This window comes from Truncatella angustata, assembly GCF_020726525.1.
Source record: "Truncatella angustata strain MPI-SDFR-AT-0073 chromosome Unknown BKA67scaffold_7, whole genome shotgun sequence".
Classification (NCBI taxonomy): domain Eukaryota; kingdom Fungi; phylum Ascomycota; class Sordariomycetes; order Amphisphaeriales; family Sporocadaceae; genus Truncatella; species Truncatella angustata.
The window spans coordinates 1,256,102-1,278,991 of NW_025763387.1; the positions used below are offsets into that span (position 1 = coordinate 1,256,102).

Below are 22,890 nucleotides of genomic sequence, written 5' to 3' on the forward strand. Positions count from 1 at the left end.
CCCATGGTTGCGTAGTAGTGAGCCATGTGAAGCCACTGAAACGTGCCTGCAAGCACGCTACCTCACACCGTTGTTTGTCAAATTTTATATTTCATAGCTGCGAAGAGTCTTTGACTCTTATCGTAGGCTTACGGAGCTGACAAGTTCAGCTTATTGTAACGACCACTAACCTTGGCAGTACATTTGAATATATCAGCTCGAGTTCATCTATGGAGCATTCGTGACCTTGAATCTGAGAAGCTTTAGTAAATTTGTGTCTCCTGATGGAATCTTAGGTAAGGTGCGAATAGTTGCTTTGTATCATGAACAATAGCAGTAACTAGGGCGATATGCTAAATTACTGGAATGGAAACGGTCATCGAAGAACGCGGGAGACATTGCAATACAATGTTGATTATAAATATATATTCAGATTCCAGTGGTATATTTATGTATAATGAGGAGACAGACGATTGGTACGATACGGCATCCTTTAACCATATTACAAGTCAGCTGTTTGTTTCGCATCAAATCCTAAAGGTGACGGCTTTTATACTCGTCTTCGAGTGCTTTATTCTTCAAGGACGGTCCTTTTATATTTCCTGAGTACTTTGCCGAATAAATTGAAACTATCGTAAAGCACGGAGCCAATCTTAAAGTACGGAGATATCCATGGTTTTCTGCCTATTCTATATAATCCTTTACGCTAACATAGCCAGTTCCCGTATCTAATTTTACTAACGGGCGCTAATACATATCCCACAAGCACATTAAAATGTCAAGTCGTTTGGCTTCATTATAAGCTTTGTCAAGTTCACACTTCCATTATAACGGCTCGTTTTCTATAATCCCTAAACTCAAAACACATCGTAAGTTGCAACAAACTCCCTATGTCCTCGTTGGAAACTTTTACGACTATATGTGCAAGAAACAGTCTTTATTTCAAGCACCACGGAGGTAGCGCATGAATGAATACTTACTCTTGCCTCCACTGATTACGTAACGTGTGTTATTGTGGCAATAACCATGCGATCAAGACAACGCAGTTAAGAGGTGAATTGATTATTTGAAAAATGAGTTTAGTGATACAGAAAAGCGGAATGGGAAGAGTAGAATCTATGAACAAGCATACCAAATTCACTTAAGTATTTGACGAGTTGGTGCATCTTACACTAACGCTGAGTGAACTTTCAGCATCATTACAGGTTTACAAGATTTGTGAACCTGCGGTGAAACTCTGCGAGAACGAGTTCCGAGTACAAGATTTGATGCAATTAAAAGCGGTCAACAATCCAACAACCCAACCGCCATAGTGGTATTTGCAATGTTGGCATTGCCCGATTCCGGAGACGTACTGGAACTCACGATTTATAATCAAGCCAAAATAACTAAGGCACATGCTAAACCACAAACCATAAGTTGGTATTGAACTAGGGGTCAATGATTACCTAGTTGTTCCATCGTGAAGTACGCTGGCATTCACGCGGGCTAATCAAGCATAGTGAAAGACGTAAATGCCGAAAATATAGTGCATTGCTTCAGGAGTGTCCTTTATAAAATGAACCAAAGAGAAACATGTTCTCATATACAACTAAGAAAGCTGTGATCAAAACTAAAAACCAATACAATACTAGCCACAACTTAACGCAAATCCACAGAATCATACAATCAAACGGGACTACCACACTACACCACCTCTATATATGGACGACAATGAAAGAGCAGAAAAAAGAGGCAGAGAGAAAGGAGAGAAACAACAAAAAAAAAACGGAAAAAGAAAAAAAAGGGAAAGTAGAGAAGATTGCAAAAAGTGGGGTCTATTAATTCTAGCTAAAAAAAAAAACACGAAATTCGCTCGAACTGAAAAGGATAATATCCGGATTGAGTCACTAAAAAAATAAATCATAAAAGACAATGTATAACTTGAAGAAGTAAAAAGAAGCAAAGCAAAGTCCGATACAAAGCTGGAAAAGTTTAAACGGGGGGCAGAGCTCAGAGACTTCAAGGTTCCATATCCGAGGACGCGAAAAGATATGTATGCAATGTTATTGGGACGTCATTAATAGTTCAGGGCATGCGGGACGGATATAGAACAGGAGGCTGGCATGATGGACATTAAGGAACATGGGTAAATTGTAAATATACGTACCTATAGTTAAGGCCTTTATCAGTAGGGATACTATACCAGAGGCCCTGAATCAATATCTATACTCCTCCTTGGAATTTTGACCTACTGTTTGCTTTATCGTTTTTCTGTACCGTCTAGGGAGCAAGTTCGTAACCCATCGAATCCTCAACAAGTAAGTAGTTCTTTTGACTCGCAAGGACTTCTTCGCCGATGATGGAAGTATTCCAGGAGGCGCCGAGATCACCTTCGGCTATAGTCACTTCTGCCCTCATGGTCCAGATATGCGGAGGAAGCACTGTAAAATTGAATCGCAGAACAGTCGGGAGCAGTGGGGCATATTGGGACATGAACTGAGCACCGATAGCAGAGAGTCCCCTGGCCTGCCTCTCCCCCGCAACAAATGCAGAAGACTGTACTTAAATTGCATGTAGGTGATATTGTACAGCCGCCGTGAGATCTAGTAGTCGCCTTTTCTAAGCTTTGGGCTTCTATGCAATGGTCTGCAAAGCACAAGAAGAGTAGGTTGTACAGTATGTAAGCATAGAGCTAATCTAAGCTGGCCTAGTCTAGCTTGAAGCACGCCATTGGGGTCGTTGCAGTTCTGGGAGCGCGACTGTGGACCTGATTGATCCGAATATGCGTACTTAACACAACAATGTCGGAAAAGTGACTTCTGGAAATCCCAGGATCTGGTTCAGATAGATTGAGAACAATGTTGTTACGCGCAATTATTTCAGCCCTTGCGGCGTCTTGCGTTAGTGCTAGCAACAATGCAGCTCGTTTCGATCGCGAAGATCAGCTTCCTTTGACAGCCGGCATAAACCATACTTCCTCCGTGGATTTGAATCAGCCTAACATTGTGTTCATTCTAACAGACGACCAAGACCTACACATGCAATCGCTGAAGTACATGCCATTTGTCAAAGAACATCTACTTGATCGTGGCACATTTTTCAGGAGGCATTTCTGCACGACAGCAATTTGTTGCCCATCACGGGTGTCTCTTTGGACAGGCAGGGCAGCTCATAATACGAATGTAACAGATGTCAACCCACCTTATGGTAACATTTCATTTCAGTCTGCTATCGCGTATACAACTGACACTTAAATACAGGCGGATACCCCAAGTTTTTGAGTCAAGGGTTTAATAATAACTATCTGCCTGTCTGGCTGCAGGTCAGTATCACGGTCGCTAATTTCCTATCTGGACTGTCTCGGAGGCTGAAGTTGGCTTGATTTGATTGTTTATGCCCTCAAGGCACCAGAAATATTCCAGCATACTCGTGAGACACTCTGGTTGAAGAAGTCATTAACGTTTATGGGATGAGTAGGAGGCTGGCTACAGCACATATTACACCGGCAAGCTATTTAATGCGCATACTGTTTGGAATTATGACTCGCCTTATGTTGCTGGCTGGAACGGCTCGGTGAGAGACTCCCGGCCGTTGGCAATAGCTGTACTCACTATTTGCAGGACTTTCTGCTAGACCCGTTCACGTACTCGTACTTGAATAGCACATTTCAGCGCAACCAGGAGGCACCAGTCAGCTACGAGGGTCAACACTCCGTAGATGTGCTTACTGAGAAAGCCTTGGGATTTCTCGACGAAGGTGCACAATCTAGTCAACCTTTCTTTCTGGGCCTTGCACCTGTCGCACCACATAGCAATGTGGATCCAAGTATCTTACATACCATGTCTGAGGTAGGGCCTTACGCAGCCGGAGGCTTGTTCTCGGCGCCCATCCCAGCAGAACGCCACAAGGATCTGTTCCAAGATGTCAAGATTCCAAGGACGAAGAATTTCAATCCTGAAGAATCGTCAGGTGCCAATTGGATGTTGCGACTCCCCAAGCGGAGTCCAGAAGTGGTTGATTATGATGATTACTTCTACCGCAATCGCCTCCGAGCCCTCCAAGGCGTCGATGAGCTCGTCGACCGGGTCATCGCGCGATTGGAAGAACTGGGCGTTCTGGATAACACCTATATCGTCTATACGAGCGACAACGGATTTCATATCGGACAACATCGGCTCTCACCCGGTAAAGAATGCGGAATTGAAGAAGATATCAACGTGCCTCTGATCATTAGAGGACCCCGGGTGCCCGAGAAGCACGTTACAGATATTGTCACAACCCATACCGACTTGGCGCCGACAATTCTCGGCTTAGTTGGCGGAGAAGTTCCTAAGGCTGCGAAGCTCGACGGTGCCGCCATTCCTCTCACAAAAGACGGTATACAAGAAGCTATCGCAACCCGTCATGAACACGTCAATGTGGAGTTCTGGGGCATCGCTCTCGGAGAAGGCAAGACATTCCCTGGATATGAAAATCATTGGGGCAACAACACATACAAGGCGTTGCGTATTGTCAGCGACTCATGGAATCTCTATTACTCAGTTTGGTGCACGAACGAGCATGAGCTTTATGATTTGAAGGTATATTCAAGCCCAGTCGAATATGGTCAAGTACTAAGACTACCTACAGACCGATCCTGGACAACTCCATAATCTACTAGCTCCCAAGAACAGAGTGGCTACTCTCGACGGGTTGCCGATCGGGAAAGTCGTAGCACGCCTAGATTCTCTCTTGCTCGTCTTGAAGTCGTGCAAGGAAGAGGCTTGTATCCGCCCGTGGTATACACTGCATCCTGCTGGGAATGTGAATAGCCTAGACGATGCACTCTCGCCGCGGTTCGATGAGTTCTATATGCAGCAGCAAGTGAAGATTCACTTTGACCGTTGTGAACTTGGATATATCTTAGGTGCTGAGGGACCGCAGTTCGACACAGATGGGCTAGTGTACCGCCATGGCCTGCCATGGTCCGCTTGGACGTAAAAGAGATCAACATGCTCATGGATTGTTCTACTTTGCATTTGAGGGTAGGGTTGGGACCTCAGCTGAGGTGGCAGTGCCGGGGTGGCTGAATCCTTCGATATCCTAACGCGCGGTTTATTGATATATGGTGGTGATTGTTTTCCGTAGTGCCACCTTCATCAGGCAGGTTCAACGACTAAACTGCAAGGACAGCATGCTGTTTCAGCCGTTGTTTCGATGTCAGGCGGTTTTGAGAATGCATGAAGTGGAAGTATTCACGAAAAGTATAATTACCTATGGACCTGGTTCGTTGCGATGATTAAACACGGGGAATACCAGTCATGTTATTAGTTGCGGTAGCACCAAGTATTAATTACTCCTGGTATCGTCTGAGCCATTCCATAGTCCTACGTGGTGTTGGCATACCAAAAGTAACTGTGTATTGCAGTGTTCCTGTTTAATGCAACTCAACTTACCTGGCATATCGATACGTTAATGATTCGTAGAGGATATCATTACAGCACAGAATCCATACCAATCGAGAGGATATATATAGTCCAAGTATTACGACGTCTTAAGAGAACCTGTCTCGTTGCAACAATGACAAAGCAAGTCAACAGCAGCACATGACGCGTAGCCCTCAGCTGCCACAGACACTATCACAGTAGAAATATTAACCAACTCTACTAAATCTGAGCAGCAAATACGACAAGCATGCCTCGGCGACCACAGATAGAGGACGAATCGTTGCCAGGATAGAAATTTATAACCAAGGAGTACGCTGCCGTTTAAAACCAAGCCATCTGAAGCAACCAGCAACCCCCAAATCCCACCAGTGGCCATGTCACAAGGAGCAACGACCAAATTTGTAGCGTCCATCCTCGGTATCTGATGATCTGTAGGGATATAATTACCACGCGATCTCGGCTTGCCATGGTTCGGAATTGTCAATGCAAAGTGGTTCTCGTGGATGAGCATACTAGGCAGAATGTAGACAAGCTCAACAAGACGAATCTGACGATCATTGATGTATCAACTCTCGGGTGGGCTCCCCGTCCTCCTCGAGTATTTAGGTCTGGAGCGGCTGGTTTTGCTGTCATATTATACACTAGTGGGTCTACCTCTACACCACGCTTTGCTAAGGAGGGAGCCTCTGTCATATTCCATGGCCCCAACCGGGAGATTCCATCGCTGTCACCTGATTCGTGACCAAACACAAAGTCACATTTACCTGTGCCACGCCTTCACAGTATTGCTCATGGCTGAGCTATGGTCGCCTGTACGTATCGCAGTGGAGACGCTGGCCGATGGTTGAACTTGGAACACTCGTAGTCTAGGTCGCATGGCGGTAAACAGTCAAATGAAGCCGAGAGGTTTATGAATAGACCTGCGCGAATCGACCACGCTATTGCCGTCGCGGCTGGAGGAAGCCGTTTCCGAAGCGGTCGTGTCAATCTGTCAGCCACAGGACGAAAATGAACCAGTTTTAGTCACCCATGTTGTCTCCAACCAGTCGCTCGAATTGAGCGAGCTTCGACATCATTCTATCATTATACATGGCAGGCTAAAAGATTTCCCGCGTATATGTGCCCTTTAGTCATCGAATCAGTTAACAAACTGCCCAAAACTAATGCAGCAAAGCTCGACTTTGAGGTAGTTGCGTTTTCGTCTTCGTCAATCAGGCTCAAAGGGGACTACGCTGATAACATTCCTAAATCGACAAGAACTAAAGCTAGGTTTAGTAGTATTTGGGAGGAGGTTGCTTTCCCCTAGCCAGTATTTTATAGAGCGCTATAACAATGTCGCATCTAAAACAAATTTATTTCTTGTAGGGGAAAACTCTGTTTTAAATATTTAACTGGAAAGGCGAATTCGAAGAGCGTTTAACGTCGAAGTCCTATTCTTATGCCTGTTCAAGTATAGAGCCTTAGAGTAATGGCACGTATAGTTAACGGCCCTACTATATAGGAAATCAATAATAAGGTAGATTGAGACAGCGAGACGGAGCTGCCGCCGAATTCTTTGAGAGATTTTCGCCGACTCAAGTCGCACTTTACCAATTGAAGTCACGAACAGCAAAGTTTTAGTCCTTACCGGCGCGACTGGATATCTGAGTTCTGTGCTACTCGATGCATCGGTGGTGGACTTACGAGTAGCGAGGATCCACTATCTCGGTATGCGCAACTCCGCCGGTCGCCACGACATAATGGCCATGAAAAAAAAGGGGTACTCGTAGAGGCGACTTGATACCCTTTCCCTCATTATCGGTCTTTCCAAGCTAGATGTAGAGCGTATATTCGGCGAGACAGACGTGATCATCCACAATGGTGCCAAGCTCTCTTACTTGAACACGCACGCCTCACTACGCCCTTGTAATATTTCGGCGACCAAGGAGCGTGTCAAAGTCAGCGGCTAGTATGAAGTCTCGAATTTTCTTATTTCTACCGTATCTGTGGCACATGCCGTCATACGTTTAAGGGCCGTTGCTACAGGGGTTCTTGGTGTAGTAATGAGAGAATACCGTCAGAGGTAGGACTAGTAGAAGGGGAGGAAAGCGTACAGTTCCTCCATCACATAGAAGACGAGGAAATTGAATTGGATAACACAGGCACGTAAGTGGGCTGTTGCGAGCGGATAAAACTGCTGACAGAGCAATCCCTGGGCTTGTCCGCCAACACGAACCCAAAGGGACGACAGTCAGAGGCTTCGCCCTCGGGACTAAATGGTTGCAATGGCTAATCAGGGCCGGATGCAGCGGCCATTATCATACAGTTAGGATCCTCCGAGATATCTAGGGGCCTCAGGCCATTAAGGTTGGGCATCGGAGGGCCATAGTACAAGGCATTGCCGACTGAGATCTTGCTACTTTGAAAGGAGATCGTGGCAATATAAACGCAGTTATTCGATGGCGCTCTGGATCGCCTGAATTAGGTGGGTTACATAGGAGCGTCCGTCGATCGTGGGGTCTACGTGGTAGAAAGACGACTCTCTCCCTCGCCGTAGGAAAGTGGAGTGCGACGAGTAGACGAGGATTTGCTCCACCAGATACAAAATTGAGGTGGCCAGATGGTTTGCGCAGGTTGTGTGGTCACCAAAAAACTGCAAGTTCCCCGTAATAGCGTCGCACTTTCTATCGTTATGGAAAATGCCATGTTGCACTTTCCCCTGAGCCCTTCAAGCTGCGTTCTTATGACTTTAGCTTCAAGCTCACAGACAATATTTAGTTACTATTAACACTAATGTCATCGTTTCATATTAAACTTTGTTAATTGGTATTTCCCTGGCGGACTTGTCGTTCAGTTATTACTCCTTTGTTAACGCCAATTGCGACTTTGCGTTGTTGGTCAAAATGCTTTGCGTGACGAAAGTATGTAGACATGCCCGGGAGCTACTCTTTGAACATACATTAAAACTGTCTCGTCCAATTACGAACACTCGCCTAATTTCTTTATAGCGCAAGAGCATTTGCACAGTGATTTAGATAGTCAGAGCCAACGTCGCAAACATAGACGAAATATGACGGATATGCACGGGCCCGCTTGATTGAATTGCCCATATTTTCTAGTATGTTGCGTACGGAGTCCGTCGCTTGTTACGGTGATTGTGCAAACTTACGACAAAACAAGCGTGTCGGTCGCTGATAGAACCATGTAAAAGCTCACAAAAACACAGCCGGTCTTAAGGTAAATTGAGTATATGCACAACAAACAAGTGGGAAAGAAATTATAACGAGGCCAAAAAATCTTGAAAAAAATTGGTATGCTCATCTTTGATATAGCGTGTCATCCTTAGTGCAGGCTGGGAAACTGTTAGTATATGCTAGTGACAGTGTCGGGAGTTGAACTGTAGACTTACGGCCATGCTAATCTTCTCTGTATCGTTTCAATTTGACCAAATGCCCGAAGGCAAAGGATTGTGGTTCGTTGAGAGCTATGTACCTACCTAGTGGGGTTCGCTAGCTTTCTCAAGATGCTGATATCCAGCGAATACCCGGAGTTAACCCGCCCACCTACCTCTATTCCCTGCTCTTCGAGTCGTGCAGAATACGAGCAGAACGGTTCAAGCCTCGCACGGCCGAGAAGAGGACCAATGCGTATCGAATCGGTATGCTTCGGGTTTGCGACAAGATAGTTGCCAATCGGTGCATTATTGTATCCACCGTGCCGGCATTGTTGGAAGTTGGTTGCGATGAAGAGACATATTACTAACCACTCTTCACCCCTCCTTTGGGGTCCGATTGTATGGAAAATGAACGAAGCCGGCAGGACGTGGAATACCGCAGAACAAAATAGCACAATACATATTGGTGACGGCGGAATCGCCTTCTTGAGTAACCATTCATGTAGAATACCGAACGGCGAAAATTGTTAAAGAACGAAAACAATGAATGTGGAATGAAATCAATCTGCAGGAGAAGAGTCTCTTACCCCTCGTATGCGCCAGGCTAAAGTCTGTGACCCCTCCCACCTTTTCAGGTCATAGAATGCTGCTAGGGTTTTGCATGGTTGCCCTAGACTAAACCATGTTATCTACTATACCTAGTATTGGGCCTGAAGCGCAAAGTGGGCCCTTCTACTCAAGAATTCGTTGGACTGGTTGTCTGCACTAGTATGTGACTCCCTGTTGGCAACTCCTATCATGAACGGCTTATAACAGTATAGTCTTTCAATGGACAAGCGAGTTCAGACGAAGCGAATTAACGTGATGCTGTCGGTGAACAGATGAATCAGCTTTACATTTGCGAACACTAACTAGAGCACTGCTCAAACTCCCACTATTTTTGTGGCACAAACATCTTCACGATGGTTAGTGTCAGGCAGTTCCATTATAACTGCAGTAATGAATCCAGCAAAACGTTGATAATTAGCTACAAACTTTTGATGTACTCAGAGAGCAAGCTATGACGATTGACCTGTATCTAGCTACAATGCAGGGCAAAAGAGAGAGGGATCCTCCTGGAGTCTGGGCAATCATCGCTGCAACGGTGAAGAAGCACTTCGATCAAGTTCCACATCACACCATTGTTGCGCCGACCGATCGGGGAGGCGGGCGCTTGTTACCAGCAGGCCTAGCAGGAGGACCACGGTTATTTTGACGGTCCTCAAGGGCACGTGCCGCAATATTGCCCTCGATATCAATCGATCGGGGAGGAGGTGGCGGCCGGTTTCCATTGCGAGCATTGCCTCCTCGAGTCGGGGGACTGCCGTTTTGGGGCTCACGAGCCTCGAGCTCAGCTTCGGTATCAACTGAGCGTTCCTTGGGAGGAGGAGGGGGAGGACGGTTTCCGTTGGCGCCAGCAGGTTTGGCGGCAGGCTTGCGGTTCTGACGGTCCTCGAGCTCGCGAGCTTCCAAGTCCTCGACTACCACCGATCGCTCTTTGGGTGGCGGAGGTGGCCTGTTGCCATTGCGGGTGTTGCCTCCAGCAGGACGGGCAGGTGGGGCGCGATTCTGGCGAGCTTCCAGGTAAGCATCCACCGATCTAGGTGGAGGTGGCGGTCGGTTACCGTTGCGGGTATTGCCCCCGCGCGCCGGTGGACGGCCGTTCTGGCGGGCCTGAATTTCTACTGAACGAGGAGGAGGCGCAGGCCGGTTCCCGTTGCGAGCATTACCTCCTCGAGCTGGCGGGCGACCATTCTGGGGCTCACGGGCAGCCAGGGTAGAGCCCAAGTCAACAGCTTCGCGCTTGCTATCCGGTGCGGGATAAGGCGGATGGTCACCGGTTGACGGTTGAACGATAGCTGCCTCATTAGGAATTTTGTTTTCGGACTGCGCTACCGGGGTCGCAGTTACGGCAGTGGCCACAAGGGCGGTGAATATGATGGAGAATCTCATCTTGAGCTCTGCTTCTTGAGATGAATATTATAATGATTTTGAAAGATTATAAGGAAATCGAAGTAGACCGGCCACTGATTATAGAAGGTAAGAGAGCAGACAATAATGTCAAGCGGTTAATGTGTTGATACCAAAACTTCAAATCGATTGTCTACCCCCAGACATGAACCTTTTATACAAATTATTGTGAACGGATTTGACATTCTAATTCATATGAGCAAGTTTCTCACGACTCCTTGTTACATCATGATACCTACTTCGTCATCACGACAACATTGGACGATGTCAGCATAATCGGTGATAGGAACACGATTGTGCGGCATGAGGATCTTCGGATAGTGTACTGATGTTGGAGCAGACTTCAGCTTCAGATTATAGTTTCAATACCTTTCTTTAGAAAGTTTCGCTCGCTACAAAGCCACGAAACCAAGCTTCCTACGTCTTGCTTTTCGAATCCAGGATGACGCGGCCAACCGCGGGCTCGAAATGCCGAGAATTCACGACAATCACTCGGCAGGCCCGAAATAAAACAAGCACTCAAGCACTCAGCCCCAGCTACATGGACTGAACTAGTGTTTCATTCAGCCGCGCGTATCTCCGATTTGGTCCCGCAATTGCTTCGAGAAGACCTATTGTTAGTGCTTCTTGGGCCAAATCGAGTTCTGAAGCACTCGCTCGGACCTTGCACACCCCTGGACACGGCCGCCCTCATTCTACCAAAAAGCCATGACTACTTGTGGGTACGCTATATTGCTTTATCAATGATCTTTTTAATTTTTAATTGGCCATAAAGATTAACTTTACCATGTCATACATCGCTATGCACTTCGGGATGTGGGAAATTCGGGTGTCACTTTCAGTCGTTTCAGGAATCATTCAATCTGCCCACTTACCCTATTTTACTCGCAATGGGTTTTCATCTGATATGCTGTAAACTTGACACCTTGAACTTCGATAGTTGCTTCTGCCGATTTTTTTCTTCTTCCCACTTCTGGATGCCTGCTGATCCTGACTCTATTATTGACAACATCCTCTAAGTGCGCTCGACAACCCAGCTGCCAAGCCCGTATACACTTACCATTATCTGCATCCAGCACCCACTTGACAATCGACGCAAATGCCACCACCTCTGCTTAACGTAAGCTGACTGCAGTCATTGTTCGGGCACTCGTCCCACGTCTTACACTCTGAGCAACGCACGTGACGACAAGTTTTACACGCCCATGTCACCTGGTTCGACGAGTCCATGCAGGCATGGCATTGGAACGGCTTGGTCAGGCAGATCGACGCGCATGGCGACTCCAAAGCTACTGAAGTCTTGATGGTTACAAAAGACTTGCAAGATACCATGTTCCTCGTGAGCTTCAACGCGGCTCTTCTCTTTGCTTTTGTGCAATACACCCAGGTGACGACTCCGTCATGCCCGCAAGGGTAAGGTCCGCTGATCACTTGTTTGCACATGTTGTCAAATCTGCTGCGTGATGTCGGACGAAGAGTGGCGCACTTGAGTGCTGAACTAGAACTGGGCAGTTTTGTTATATCTAGAGGCAGTGTAGTATGTGTATGTAGACTTCGGCTCTTGGCATCGCTTTTATATCAAGCAGATGCTACTAAGAGGTCCATCTTTGCTATTCAATCCTTACATGGAGCAATTCTTTTCAGTTCTTGTACGATCCAAAAGTTCAATTTATTGTCTGGGGACAAAACTTTCTTTTTGGCATTGTGGTTCATTCAGTTACATTATGAGACAGCTTTGTTATGCCTTCGCAGCCTCCAGCTGCAGAAAGCTCAATGCATTGGCTTTGACGCTCTCTTCTAAATTTGTCCAACCCTTTCGGCCCAATCCTCTTAAAAGTTCCGCCCCTCGCTGATTGGGTACCTCAGTTTGGTCGACACCCGACTCCTTGATCGGCGGAATCTCTTTGTCCGGGTACAGCCGTGACAGAATCTCTCTGACCTGGGACCAGCTAAATCGGTCTCCGAACCCATACAGTCTCTCGCCATTCACATGCGGTGTTGTTAGCGCAGCCACATACAGAAGACCTGTATCATTGGCATCGATGTGCCACTGGGGCTCCACGGCCTCTAGAATATGTCGATTCTCACCAGTCCACACCCAGTGGACCATACCCGCTGTGCTAGGAATGCCCTGGTTGATAGGGTCTAGACACTCGCCCATAACCGTGTCCGGCAGGACGGAATTGAAGGTGAACTCCGGCTTCTCCTCCTTGACCCAGTTCCAAGCCTCCTGCTCCAGCCGGACCTTTAATGCCATAAAGTTGGAAATACCCTTCTCTTGAGGTGATGCATCGCTCTTTGCAAGTTCAATGGCGTCTTCGTTCCAAGTCCATTCCGTGAGCTTGAGCTTTTTGCTTGTATCTGGAGTGAACGCCGCCCAGGCGGACGAAGTGAGGACGAAAGACTTGACGGACTTTTCATTTTTTGCAGCTTTGAGCAAGTTGGTGTATATCGGCAGCTCCTCCTTTAAGGCAGCCTCAAAGTCTTGCACCATCAAGTCTACTGGACCGGCGACGTGGGCGATTCCAGCGACACCTTTCACGGCAATGTGCCAGGCGTCGGGCGAGGTGAGGTCAGCTACCTGGACCAGGTCAAAACGGCCATTGCCATGGCGCTTGGTATACAGTGGCTCCATCCATGCGCATTTCGAAGGGTTTCTGACCGTCGCACGAACGCGATATCCGGCACCTAGAAGCTGGTCGACTACATGTGAGGCGATGAGTCCATTCCCACCGGTGACAAGGATAGTCGAACCTAGTGGGATCGTACGCTTTGAAGTATTGTTCGTTGTCATGATAATTTGTGTGCCTGGCTGCTGCAAAATGGGATACAAAATGGATGAGCTGGGAATTTGTATCCCCAAACGCAAATGTCGGAGGTCCGTAGGGTTGCTTATTTATACCAGATGTTTCACACTCTTACCTTCAAAAACGTTTGTGAATGCAAGCCATTCTGCACAGTACGTTGGGGGCCGCTATATTTTGATCATGCCGGGGTTAGCTGAAAAAGCAAAATGTTACGGGCAAGACCTGGGTGGCGATTGACAGCGAATCGTGAGGCTGCAATTGCTTTCGCGAGGAGGCAACACCTCCTCAATCAGACCACCAAGCACCAATTCCTACCTCACGTAGCACAAGGTACAGCTTTCGCACGGTTTCCCCATGGTACATCTCAACACTACCCCAACTTACGACCCAATAGCTGCTTTCCATACGAGAACTGCATTTTCAAACGGCAGGTATATGTCAGCGGTTAGTCGGAGCTCCGCAGGAATCACGTAAAAGGTGCATGTAAGCAAGCACACTTGTCGTTGAAGTTGGTGTTTTGCAATCATCCGAGCATGACTAATCGAACGCCGAGGTCCAAAAGCGACGCCCGAGCAATGCAATACGTATTAGGTAAGCAGAATTGAGATTCATCATACCTGGAATGGTAATCGCAAAAGAATTTATTTCTTTACCAAGAGGAATATCGTTCGTCCGTGGTACAAGATGATAGATATTTGCAGCTGTACGCAAAGGCTAACTATGGCGTGTATAATAGTGCTTCACAAGGACACACCGTAGCTTTGTCTAAGCCATTTAAGCACTCTCGCCACAATGAGTAAGAACTGCTTCCGCTCTCGTCTGGCGACAATTTGACTGATGCTCTCATGATAACCCAGAGATTCCTTTTCGTATCATTGTCCTTTTCATTACATAGAAAGCTTGTGACATCACAATTCACACTTCGATTTTGAATGAAACATCATGTGATGTAACACATCTTGTAATATTATTTGGTTAAAGTACTAGTGAGGGTATCATAAACAACCGCCGCGCCTTCCGTGTGCCCTTTGTTAAATCCAGCCCGTATGTATCTGTTGTAAGTAGAAATTTCTTCGCGTTACCACTACCAAAGTATTTGAGGCTTCTATTCATTCGAAAAAGAATGCGCCCACCATATTTAGACATGTGGCGAGTAACTCGGCGGCGCATAACTTGGCGGGGCGGCACTATCCTCGCCTGTTGAACGCTCGAAGATTTGCTGTCTTGTCTTTTGTAAGTCGGACCGCGCTTGGTCAAGGGAAGAAGATTTGTTCTTCTGGTCCTGGTCAAGGTCTTTGAACTTGGATGAAGCGCCTTGAAGCTGAGCATTCAACACATCAAGACATCTATGCAGTTCTGTCTTGGAGTCTTTGATCTTGTCGTGGAACGCCATGTCCGTAAATATGTTGTCAAAGAAGACATCGCTCATCATGTTTCCTCTCGCAATCTTGAGAGGTGGCAGATCGTGGATCAGGGGATCCATACGCTTGGCATGACCAAAATGCCAGAGTGCGTCACTGACCTGCATTTCAGCTTTGTGCAGTGCATTCCGTTCCATCATATCGGTCATACTGCCACCGCCGAACATATCCATCCGGCTGTAGTCCAGGGCATCCTCGATGTCAATGCTAGCACCCTTGAGACGCTTTTGCGCTTCTTGCAAGCTTGAAACCGCTTGCTGCTGTGCATCGGCCTTGCTCCTTGCGTCTTGGTAGGCTTGCGATGCAAGTGTGCATAGGCGCTCCTTCTCGTCCTCTTCTGGAAAACCGGGAGTAGTACCTAAGAAGATACGGTTATACAGCCCATCAAGATCTTGCTGGGCCTGGTTATGCCGCGAGACCTGCTGCTCAAGGTCCGTCTTGGCACGCAGCGCTTCCCCACGCAGGTTTTGGAGGCTCTTCTGCTGGTCATTGGCCTTGTGTTCGTCTTGCAAAGCATCGAAATACTCGCGCTCCTCTTTGGCAGCTCTGGACTCAAATTTCTCCTTTTTGCCGCCAACCTTGTATGCGAAACGACGCATAACCGAGTCACGGTACTTCTCGTGTTCTTTGAATTCTTTCTCACGCTTCCGATTGAGCTCCTTGATCCGTTTGGCAATACTAGCTAATTGACGATCAAGGTCTGCGATGTAGATCTTTTGTTGCTCTAGGTCTGGAACTGCATGGTCGGTTTCTGACAGGATGGCGAGCAACTCGCGATTGCGGGGCGCTGCCTCCTGGATTTGGGCTGTGATTGTAGTCATTGCTAACCTAGGCTAATTCGGAATTCGAGCCGGGGAAGCCCTTTTGTAGTTGACAGACGATTATTGGGGTTAAGATTAGACTGGTTATATGGCATTTGCGTAACTCGCGATAGGGGGTCGGTCTGCTCATATACACATGCTCAGTCTGGAACGTCTATGATGTAAACGCAGCACTGCCACTTATATTGATTCAATTTGCCTTGGCAGTCGCCATTCCCATGACCTTGCGGCGCTGTGCCACGCCGGTGCTAGAAGGATTGCTGAGCTTTATGCAAATCTCATGTAACCGTAGAATAATCGAGACATCGTTCTGGCTGCGCCTCTATTGTTGGCCGGATATTTTGCAACAGCGTTCCTTCGCGTTGTCCTACCGGCTTGGCAGCCCTAAATGACGTGGTTTAGGGTGCCGGCGAACTGGACCAGCCCACCTAATCCACCTTTGTCAATCACAGGCAACCCAACCTACGGTACTGCCTCTTTAGCGTTGCTTGTATGCTCAGCAAGTTTGCCATGTCGTGATTTGCTTAGTAGGGCTTGGTTACATTTTATGAAAATGCATTTTGCAGACGTTCGTACGGAGTTTTCGAGTAGAGTAGCCTTTGAGCTTTCCAATCCGTGTTCTTCCGCGCTATGCAAGGTTTTCGCCCCCTAGTTCTGACTATGAAGAGGCACCTTCCAGTCAATTTATACTGAAGATGCTTTTTTTGCACTTTTATGACGGTCCCAGCGCCAAGCTCCCCCGGACGCATGCAGCAACCCACCATTTTTACATTTGCTTCTGCACCCCACCCAAGTTAGCTTCACTTGCGGAGTGCTCGCTCCCTCAAGAACACAGCCGCAACAAAGCCCACCGTTGAACATGCAAGGGATACGTCTGCATAGGAATTAGCCCCGGCCAAAACCTGTCAAACGATGTCGCCGGAAGCTCGAAACTTACAATGACTATATTCAATCCCCTCGATATACGATTCCACAGCAGCTTTTGCTACATCACTAGAGGCCCGATCGAGAAAACCCACGTTCGATGCTGCCGCGTCAACGATCTGATCAAGGTTCAGTGTGTGCAATTATAGTTTCATGAGCTCAACAAAAACACTTACCTCGTGAATGTGGCTCGGGTTAAGACCAAGCGCAGTTAGTCTTGCGAAGAGCCCGTTGCGGAGACCACGGACAATCAAAGCACTTCCTATCGCCATACCAACAGTAGCTCCCGTTGGGCCAACCAGGAAAAGTGCAGACGTTGCTGGCGCCCTGTCCTTGGGGTCGATAGAAGCCTGAAGCGCAACGAAAAGAGCACTCTGAGCCATCCCAGTACCCAGACCGCTGACGATTATTTAGCATCAATTGCGTTTGAGTTTCACCTCTGAACTTACCCCGGAATGATATACACTGCAGCATCTGGAGTTAGTAGTGATTTCTTCAACCGGCTTGCGGGAAGGTTTCTGGAGTATTGTGCAACAGTCTCAACGAGTCACGTTGCTTTCGATAACAACCATGCACTGCGTTGGACTGCTAGAAAGGGAAAGGGAAATGGGGAAAAGGGTCTTTCCGGAACTCGCTTACTGGATTCGACCCAATTAGTCTGACCCTGCCACCTGAGGATAAGGAGGGAATAGCAGACGATGCCGGCGAATGTGGCAAAGACTATAAGATTCTTGTAGCGACCAGTACTGCAACATGCGCGTCACTTAGCTAACAAGGATCATTTCTGCACGCTTGGAAACATACCGCTTGATGATCTGACCGACAGCTAACGCTCCAATGGCATTTCCGGCTACTGCAGGGAAGAGATGAGCTCCTGCAACTGTGCTGGATGTTCGCTGGGTGACCTGAAAGTACAGCGGCACACTAAACATCATCTGTTCCTGGGTCAGCAGGTTTAAGTGGTCTTAAGAACATGTCCTGAATCAACCAACCGTCAGCTGTGCTGCCATTTGACAGCCCGATATAAGATATACGAGAACCACGTTCCTATTGCGCAAAAGTCGCACCGGAAAGATCGGTTCTTTTGCCCAATATTCTTCCACGACCAAAAAGGTTCCTAAAAGGACAGTTCCAGTGATGAAGAGACCGATAATCAATGGATGGCTCCAGGCTAGCTTCGACCCTCCAATCTCAAGAGGTAACATTAGAGAAAAAATGCCGAGGCCGAGTAACGCAGCCCCTGCAAAATCTATTCGACCGAGTTGATTTCTCAGCTTTAATTCAGCCCCATATATGGGTTTCTGCTTCAATGACGGCAAGATAATCCAGCATATGACAGCGGCGCTGGCAAAGATGGGAGCTTGACCAAGGAATGACCTATGCTTGGAGTCAGAGATCATATTATCGTACGTGGCTAACGTTTTTCTCACCATCTCCAGCCAATTGTGTCTGTCAACCAGCCTCCCACGGGTCCTCCAATACTTCTGCCAGTTGTAGCAACAATGTTGAGGTAACTCTGCCAAGCGGCCACTTCCCTCAAGGGGGCAAGGTCTAGTCTGGTCAGTCAATTGAGCCTTCACATCTTGAATTTGTGAGTAGGGGTTGTACCTGTAATGATAAGAGCGGTAAGAACTGTCATTCCAGCTCCTCCCGAGCCTGATATTACACGGCCAACAATCACTTGCAATAGAGTTTGGCCTACGCCGCTATAAGAGGCATGTTAAACCCGAGGCTCATTCACTGATGCTATGTGCAAGTAACTTACACCAAAGCACTTGAAGTTAAGGTCAGTCAGAAACAAAACATAATGGATCTAAATCAATAGAAACTCACCACCCGATAGCAAAAAAACCGTAACATAACAAGATGAGTGATTTTCGTCCGAAAATGTCACTTAGTTTACCGTACTAGTTGTTGTCAATGATCTCGTGTGCAATTCAAGATATACGATACGTACAAGTGACTGAGTTGCCGACCCAGCAAGCATAAAGCCAATAAATAGCCAGCTCGAATTCTCCAAGTCATTGAACTCCGAACCGATTACTGGATGGGTTGCCATCACAAGAGAGCCATCTGCGTTGGCAGTAAACGCACCTGTATTTCAACGTCAACACCAAAAAGAATGGCCCCTAGATAGTCATGTGCGGCCACTCACCTATCAGGAGCGCTATTACTGTCCTCGCAATGAAAGCATTGCTGTATCGTCTTTCCTCGCCTTCGATCGGTACAGCTGCCGGTGCGCTCTCGGGGTCACTTTGAACCGCCCCATAACCCCGATCTTCTGTCTCGTCGCCGATTGCCTTTCCCAGCAGACTTGAAGTCTCAGATTGAGCGGCCATATCGGTCTGTGAACTCTCTGCCACGCCGTCATCTGCCGCAATTTCCTCGTACGGAGACATTGCCAATGTCGATATAATTGTAACTAGGCCAATATGATCTCTTGGGGTGCTTGACTTAGACTAGTAAATAACAACAAACACAAGCGCCCGAACCTGAAGACAAAGTAAAGAAATAACAGGACGGAAATAAGCCTCGGCTTTCCTTTGACTCATCTCAAAATTTTTCTTACTCAGTTTGTCGCAAGGCAGTACGGAGAACATACGTACCCGATGCTCAGCATTTCTGCTGCAGCGGGAGCCGAGTGGGGCGTCCCAGCGCAGTGGGACTGACAGAGTCTATGAAGTCGCAATCAATAGTCGCCATATTTCCCCGGAAGCACATCATTGCGCTATGCGTCTTTCGGCTTTGTGAGCATCCACCTTTGGCAATAAGTCACGAATCAGAATGGTCCAATTGGCTATTTTGCAAACTTGTCTCAAATTTCCGACTGCAATTGTAACCTAGGCCCAAGCCATTACTATGTTAGTAAGGAAGCGAAACGGGGCAACTGCCAGTACCAGTGTTAGTTTCGTGCCAGGTGCCTCACAACCCTTTTAGGTGGTGGAGTAATTCTACTCGCCTCACGGATCCGTATAAAGAGACGCGACCCGTTGCCCTTATCTAGGCCTGCTACCATGGTAGATTTGGAGTCGAACGGCGCATTCTCTGCCGCTTGTAAGGAGTACCGCATCTTCTAAGTTGCGTGCAGTAAGTAAGTTGCAGTTATCTGTCGTGCAAAAGCTGTAACTCAATAATTGTTTAAATCCGTAAGGCACAACGTTGGATGAGACAGAAAGAAGCCTGTCTCCCTATCTCTCCTACGATACACAGGTTTACCCCATGTGGGTTGTAACAAGACAATAACCGTGCTACGGCCCTATTTATTGGAGTTCGCAACACTTGACTAACTATAGGGGCATGGTACGGCTAGTTAACATCTCCCTTGCGTCCCTAAGTGAGCAAGCATGGCACCCACTTCCGTAGCGCCAGAAACCCGAGCTGGACAAACTGATTGCCGCTGCATTTTTTTGTGTTTTCTAAGTCTGGGACATTTATATTGGACCAGATCACCGGCTAATTCTTCGGGGCCAACGCGTTTCATCTACTTGCGACTGGACTTTTCATAATGACCGTTAAATCCGTACTAATCCAGCGGCACGTTGCTATTCGGCATCTGGCTGACGTCGGTGCTGATGTCTATGCCAACGAACAGTATGCACCCTAGCTCAGAGAGACCAACGACCCTCGCGTTAGAGCAGTGTTATTTGATGAATACATTGACAATAGGCCCCTGATCTACACTCGATGGAAATTTATCTGGTCCTGGCACTCTCGGATATTGCTGGTTGAGCAATACGAGTATTTTAGTAACGCAGAACAGTTGGAGCAATTTCTTTGGTCATATTTTCCAAGAAACCATCGAAAAAGGATATATGGCGCAAAACACCCGACCAAGTTCTTTCTTCTGCACTTATCATTAAGCCGCCAACTCCCTCGCCAGTGCCTCTCTGCGACTAGTACTCTCCGGGTCAAAATATGGCCTCTCCCCAAGACTGACGGCCCGACTCCCCGTCCTCTCACCCAGACCCAAGTGAATGTAATCCGGCGTCGCAGCATGATACACGCTCCTGTTATCCCAAATGGCCAGATCATTCGCATTCTGCCACCTGAGCCTGACCTGCAGATCGTGATTCTCCACGATCAGCTGCACGAACCAGTCTAGGAAGTGGCGCGACTCCTCGTCCGACAGCCCGTGGATCCTCTGCACGTGGTGGCCCACGCCGAAGACGGACCTCCAGCCCGTGACGGGGTTCGTACGGATCAGGGGGTGGACAGCCTCGAGAACGTCGCCCACGTTCTCGGGCGCGCCGCGCTCCGACGCGTACAGCTTGAAGTCGTTGGCGTCGGCAGCGTCCTTGAACCCCGGCTGCGCGTAGTACGCCGTCAGGCTGTCGAGGAAGCCGCGCAGGGGCTTCGAGATGCGGTCGTAGAGTTCATAGCCGGAAGCCCAGAGGGTATCTAACGTTAGCCATTAGTGATTTATTTCGGCAGAATCTCGACGTCTCCGACGTCCTCGACCAAAAGACGTACCTCCACCGGTCTTGGGCAGCTCTGTCAGCCGCAACAGCGCATAGTCGCTCGGTATTGGTTCAAAAGTGATATCAGAGTGCCACTGCTTCTTCTGGCTCTGGACCTTGCCGTAGTTCAAGAACTTGTCGGCGAAGATCTTCTTCGCCAGTCGCGAAGAGATCACGCTGATCTGATCGTCGCTGCCACCGTGCTCGCGATTGGCGTTATTGACAGGGTGGATGTGCAACTTGGAGGTGGCCGGCTTGCCAGAAAGCTCGCCGAGGCGCTGCACGAGCTCCTTTTGGAGCTCGTCGGTGATGCCGTCCTGCTTGCGAAAGAAAACCACACCCCGCTGCGAGACTATGCATACAACATTAGCGCTGCCACTGCACGGGAGGACAGTCCAAAGGAATCTGGCTTACTGGTGATGGCCAGGTCGCGCAGCAGCTCGTCCGAGTTGGGAGCCCGAAGCCACTCGGCAAGATCCACGTTGGCGTATTCTCGCCCAATGACGGGAGTCACATCGAATTGCTCGAACTTGTCCAGGGCGCCGCTTAGCTTCAAGGGCTCCTTGTGGCCAGTCAGGAGTTCCGGCAGACCATCAGCTTCTCTCGCTGCCTCCGTTTTGCTATTTCTTTCGTTACTATCTTGGTTCTCGAGGCCAGCTTTCTGCTTGATATGTTCAGCGACTTGCGTCACTTGCTCAGTGGCTGACGGGGCCATATTGTAAAAATATTTAAATGAATCTTAGAGATACTGCACAGGGTTCCTTTCTGCCTCAGTTATGACGAGTATCGCTCTGTGCAAAGTACATGCGAATCTACATATATATACACACACATATATATAATCATGTTGCAGCAGCAAAGGGGGCGTCGTCGACGCGACATCCAAAGACGTATTGCGTAAGAGCAGCGTGCATTTCATCATGCCGCACCACCACTACAACCTAGCAAAGCGTATTATTGCTCGAGTATGCTGCCATCTTGTGGTACCGCTTGATCGTGCTATTGCTAGCCTGCAGACAAAGGCAACGTGGGAGGCCTAACATCATTGGTCTCATAGGTATAGAAATCGTATGCTCCGCTCACATGCTAACTCCGTCGAGCATATCATCATGTCGAGGACCTTTGTGATTGGGCGATTCGTGTCGACGCAGCATCCCCGCTTTCGATCGCGTGATACTAACGTTGGATCACGAACGCCGTAACGGCTCCGGACAACAAATAGAGAGACATGGACCTCCAAAGCAGCACCGAACGCCACCTTGGCTGCAGTGACTAGGTACAATGCTTTTTTAGCTACTCTGGGATGGAAATATGCTGCATAGTGACTAGTCTAGTTTAAGGTTCCCGCTAAGATGTACATCGGGTTCGATGTGAAGGAACGCACTGCTCATTTAATATAACGTAGTTCACAAGCGAGCTGGCCACCCAAGGAAGCTGGCCACGCTAATTAGCACAACATACAATTCAACCTTTTACCTCCATTTTCATCACTACTTCCAAATGACTTCAATTAATAAAGAAGCTCAATTAATCCTTGCCATTCAAGCTATTGAAAAAGATCCAACATTAAGCGTACGGCGCGTCGCAGCGATATATACAGTCCCTCGTTCAACGCTTATGACGCGAATACGCGGTATTCAACCTCGACGCGATACCCGACCTAAAAATCAAATTCTTACAAAACTAGAAG

General features: G+C 47.9%; 6 protein-coding genes across 6 annotated transcripts; 1 reads left to right on the forward strand and 5 right to left on the reverse strand.

Moving 5' to 3' along the window:
• The first annotated feature begins 2,733 nt into the window (after nucleotides 1-2,733).
• On the forward strand, nucleotides 2,734-5,302 carry BKA67DRAFT_575412 (arylsulfatase-like protein). Its single transcript, XM_046103498.1, has 5 exons — nucleotides 2,734-3,168; nucleotides 3,222-3,283; nucleotides 3,439-3,534; nucleotides 3,582-4,541; nucleotides 4,591-5,302. The coding sequence occupies exons 1-5, from the start codon at nucleotides 2,820-2,822 to the stop codon at nucleotides 4,939-4,941; spliced, it is 1,818 nt and encodes a 605-aa protein (XP_045955138.1). The 5' UTR covers nucleotides 2,734-2,819; the 3' UTR covers nucleotides 4,942-5,302.
• A 4,631-nt stretch (nucleotides 5,303-9,933) lies between these two features.
• On the reverse strand, nucleotides 9,934-10,752 carry BKA67DRAFT_538654 (uncharacterized protein; the record flags this gene model as incomplete). Its single annotated transcript, XM_046100497.1, has 1 exon — nucleotides 9,934-10,752. The coding sequence occupies one exon, from the start codon at nucleotides 10,750-10,752 to the stop codon at nucleotides 9,934-9,936; it is 819 nt and encodes a 272-aa protein (XP_045955139.1).
• A 1,756-nt stretch (nucleotides 10,753-12,508) lies between these two features.
• BKA67DRAFT_661594 (uncharacterized protein) lies at nucleotides 12,509-13,564 on the reverse strand (the record flags this gene model as incomplete). Its single annotated transcript, XM_046107841.1, has 1 exon — nucleotides 12,509-13,564. One exon carries the CDS (start codon nucleotides 13,562-13,564, stop codon nucleotides 12,509-12,511), a length of 1,056 nt encoding a protein of 351 aa, XP_045955140.1.
• A 958-nt stretch (nucleotides 13,565-14,522) lies between these two features.
• Nucleotides 14,523-16,013, reverse strand: BKA67DRAFT_369262 (uncharacterized protein). Its single transcript, XM_046096473.1, has one exon. The coding sequence runs from the start codon at nucleotides 15,817-15,819 to the stop codon at nucleotides 14,716-14,718; it is 1,104 nt and encodes a 367-aa protein (XP_045955141.1). The 5' UTR covers nucleotides 15,820-16,013; the 3' UTR covers nucleotides 14,523-14,715.
• Nucleotides 16,014-16,619: 606 nt separating this feature from the next.
• On the reverse strand, nucleotides 16,620-19,082 carry BKA67DRAFT_661596 (major facilitator superfamily transporter; the record flags this gene model as incomplete). The annotated part of the gene is made up of 13 exons (XM_046107842.1): nucleotides 16,620-16,693; nucleotides 16,757-16,862; nucleotides 16,920-17,142; nucleotides 17,193-17,208; nucleotides 17,383-17,489; nucleotides 17,548-17,678; nucleotides 17,736-18,120; nucleotides 18,174-18,294; nucleotides 18,352-18,449; nucleotides 18,509-18,517; nucleotides 18,577-18,650; nucleotides 18,701-18,837; nucleotides 18,899-19,082. The coding sequence occupies 13 exons, from the start codon at nucleotides 19,080-19,082 to the stop codon at nucleotides 16,620-16,622; spliced, it is 1,665 nt and encodes a 554-aa protein (XP_045955142.1).
• A 1,251-nt stretch (nucleotides 19,083-20,333) lies between these two features.
• BKA67DRAFT_681721 (uncharacterized protein) lies at nucleotides 20,334-21,915 on the reverse strand (the record flags this gene model as incomplete). Its single annotated transcript, XM_046108929.1, has 4 exons — nucleotides 20,334-21,141; nucleotides 21,214-21,552; nucleotides 21,615-21,797; nucleotides 21,837-21,915. 4 exons carry the CDS (start codon nucleotides 21,913-21,915, stop codon nucleotides 20,600-20,602), a joined length of 1,143 nt encoding a protein of 380 aa, XP_045955143.1. The 3' UTR covers nucleotides 20,334-20,599.
• Between the last annotated feature and the right edge of the window lie 975 nt (nucleotides 21,916-22,890).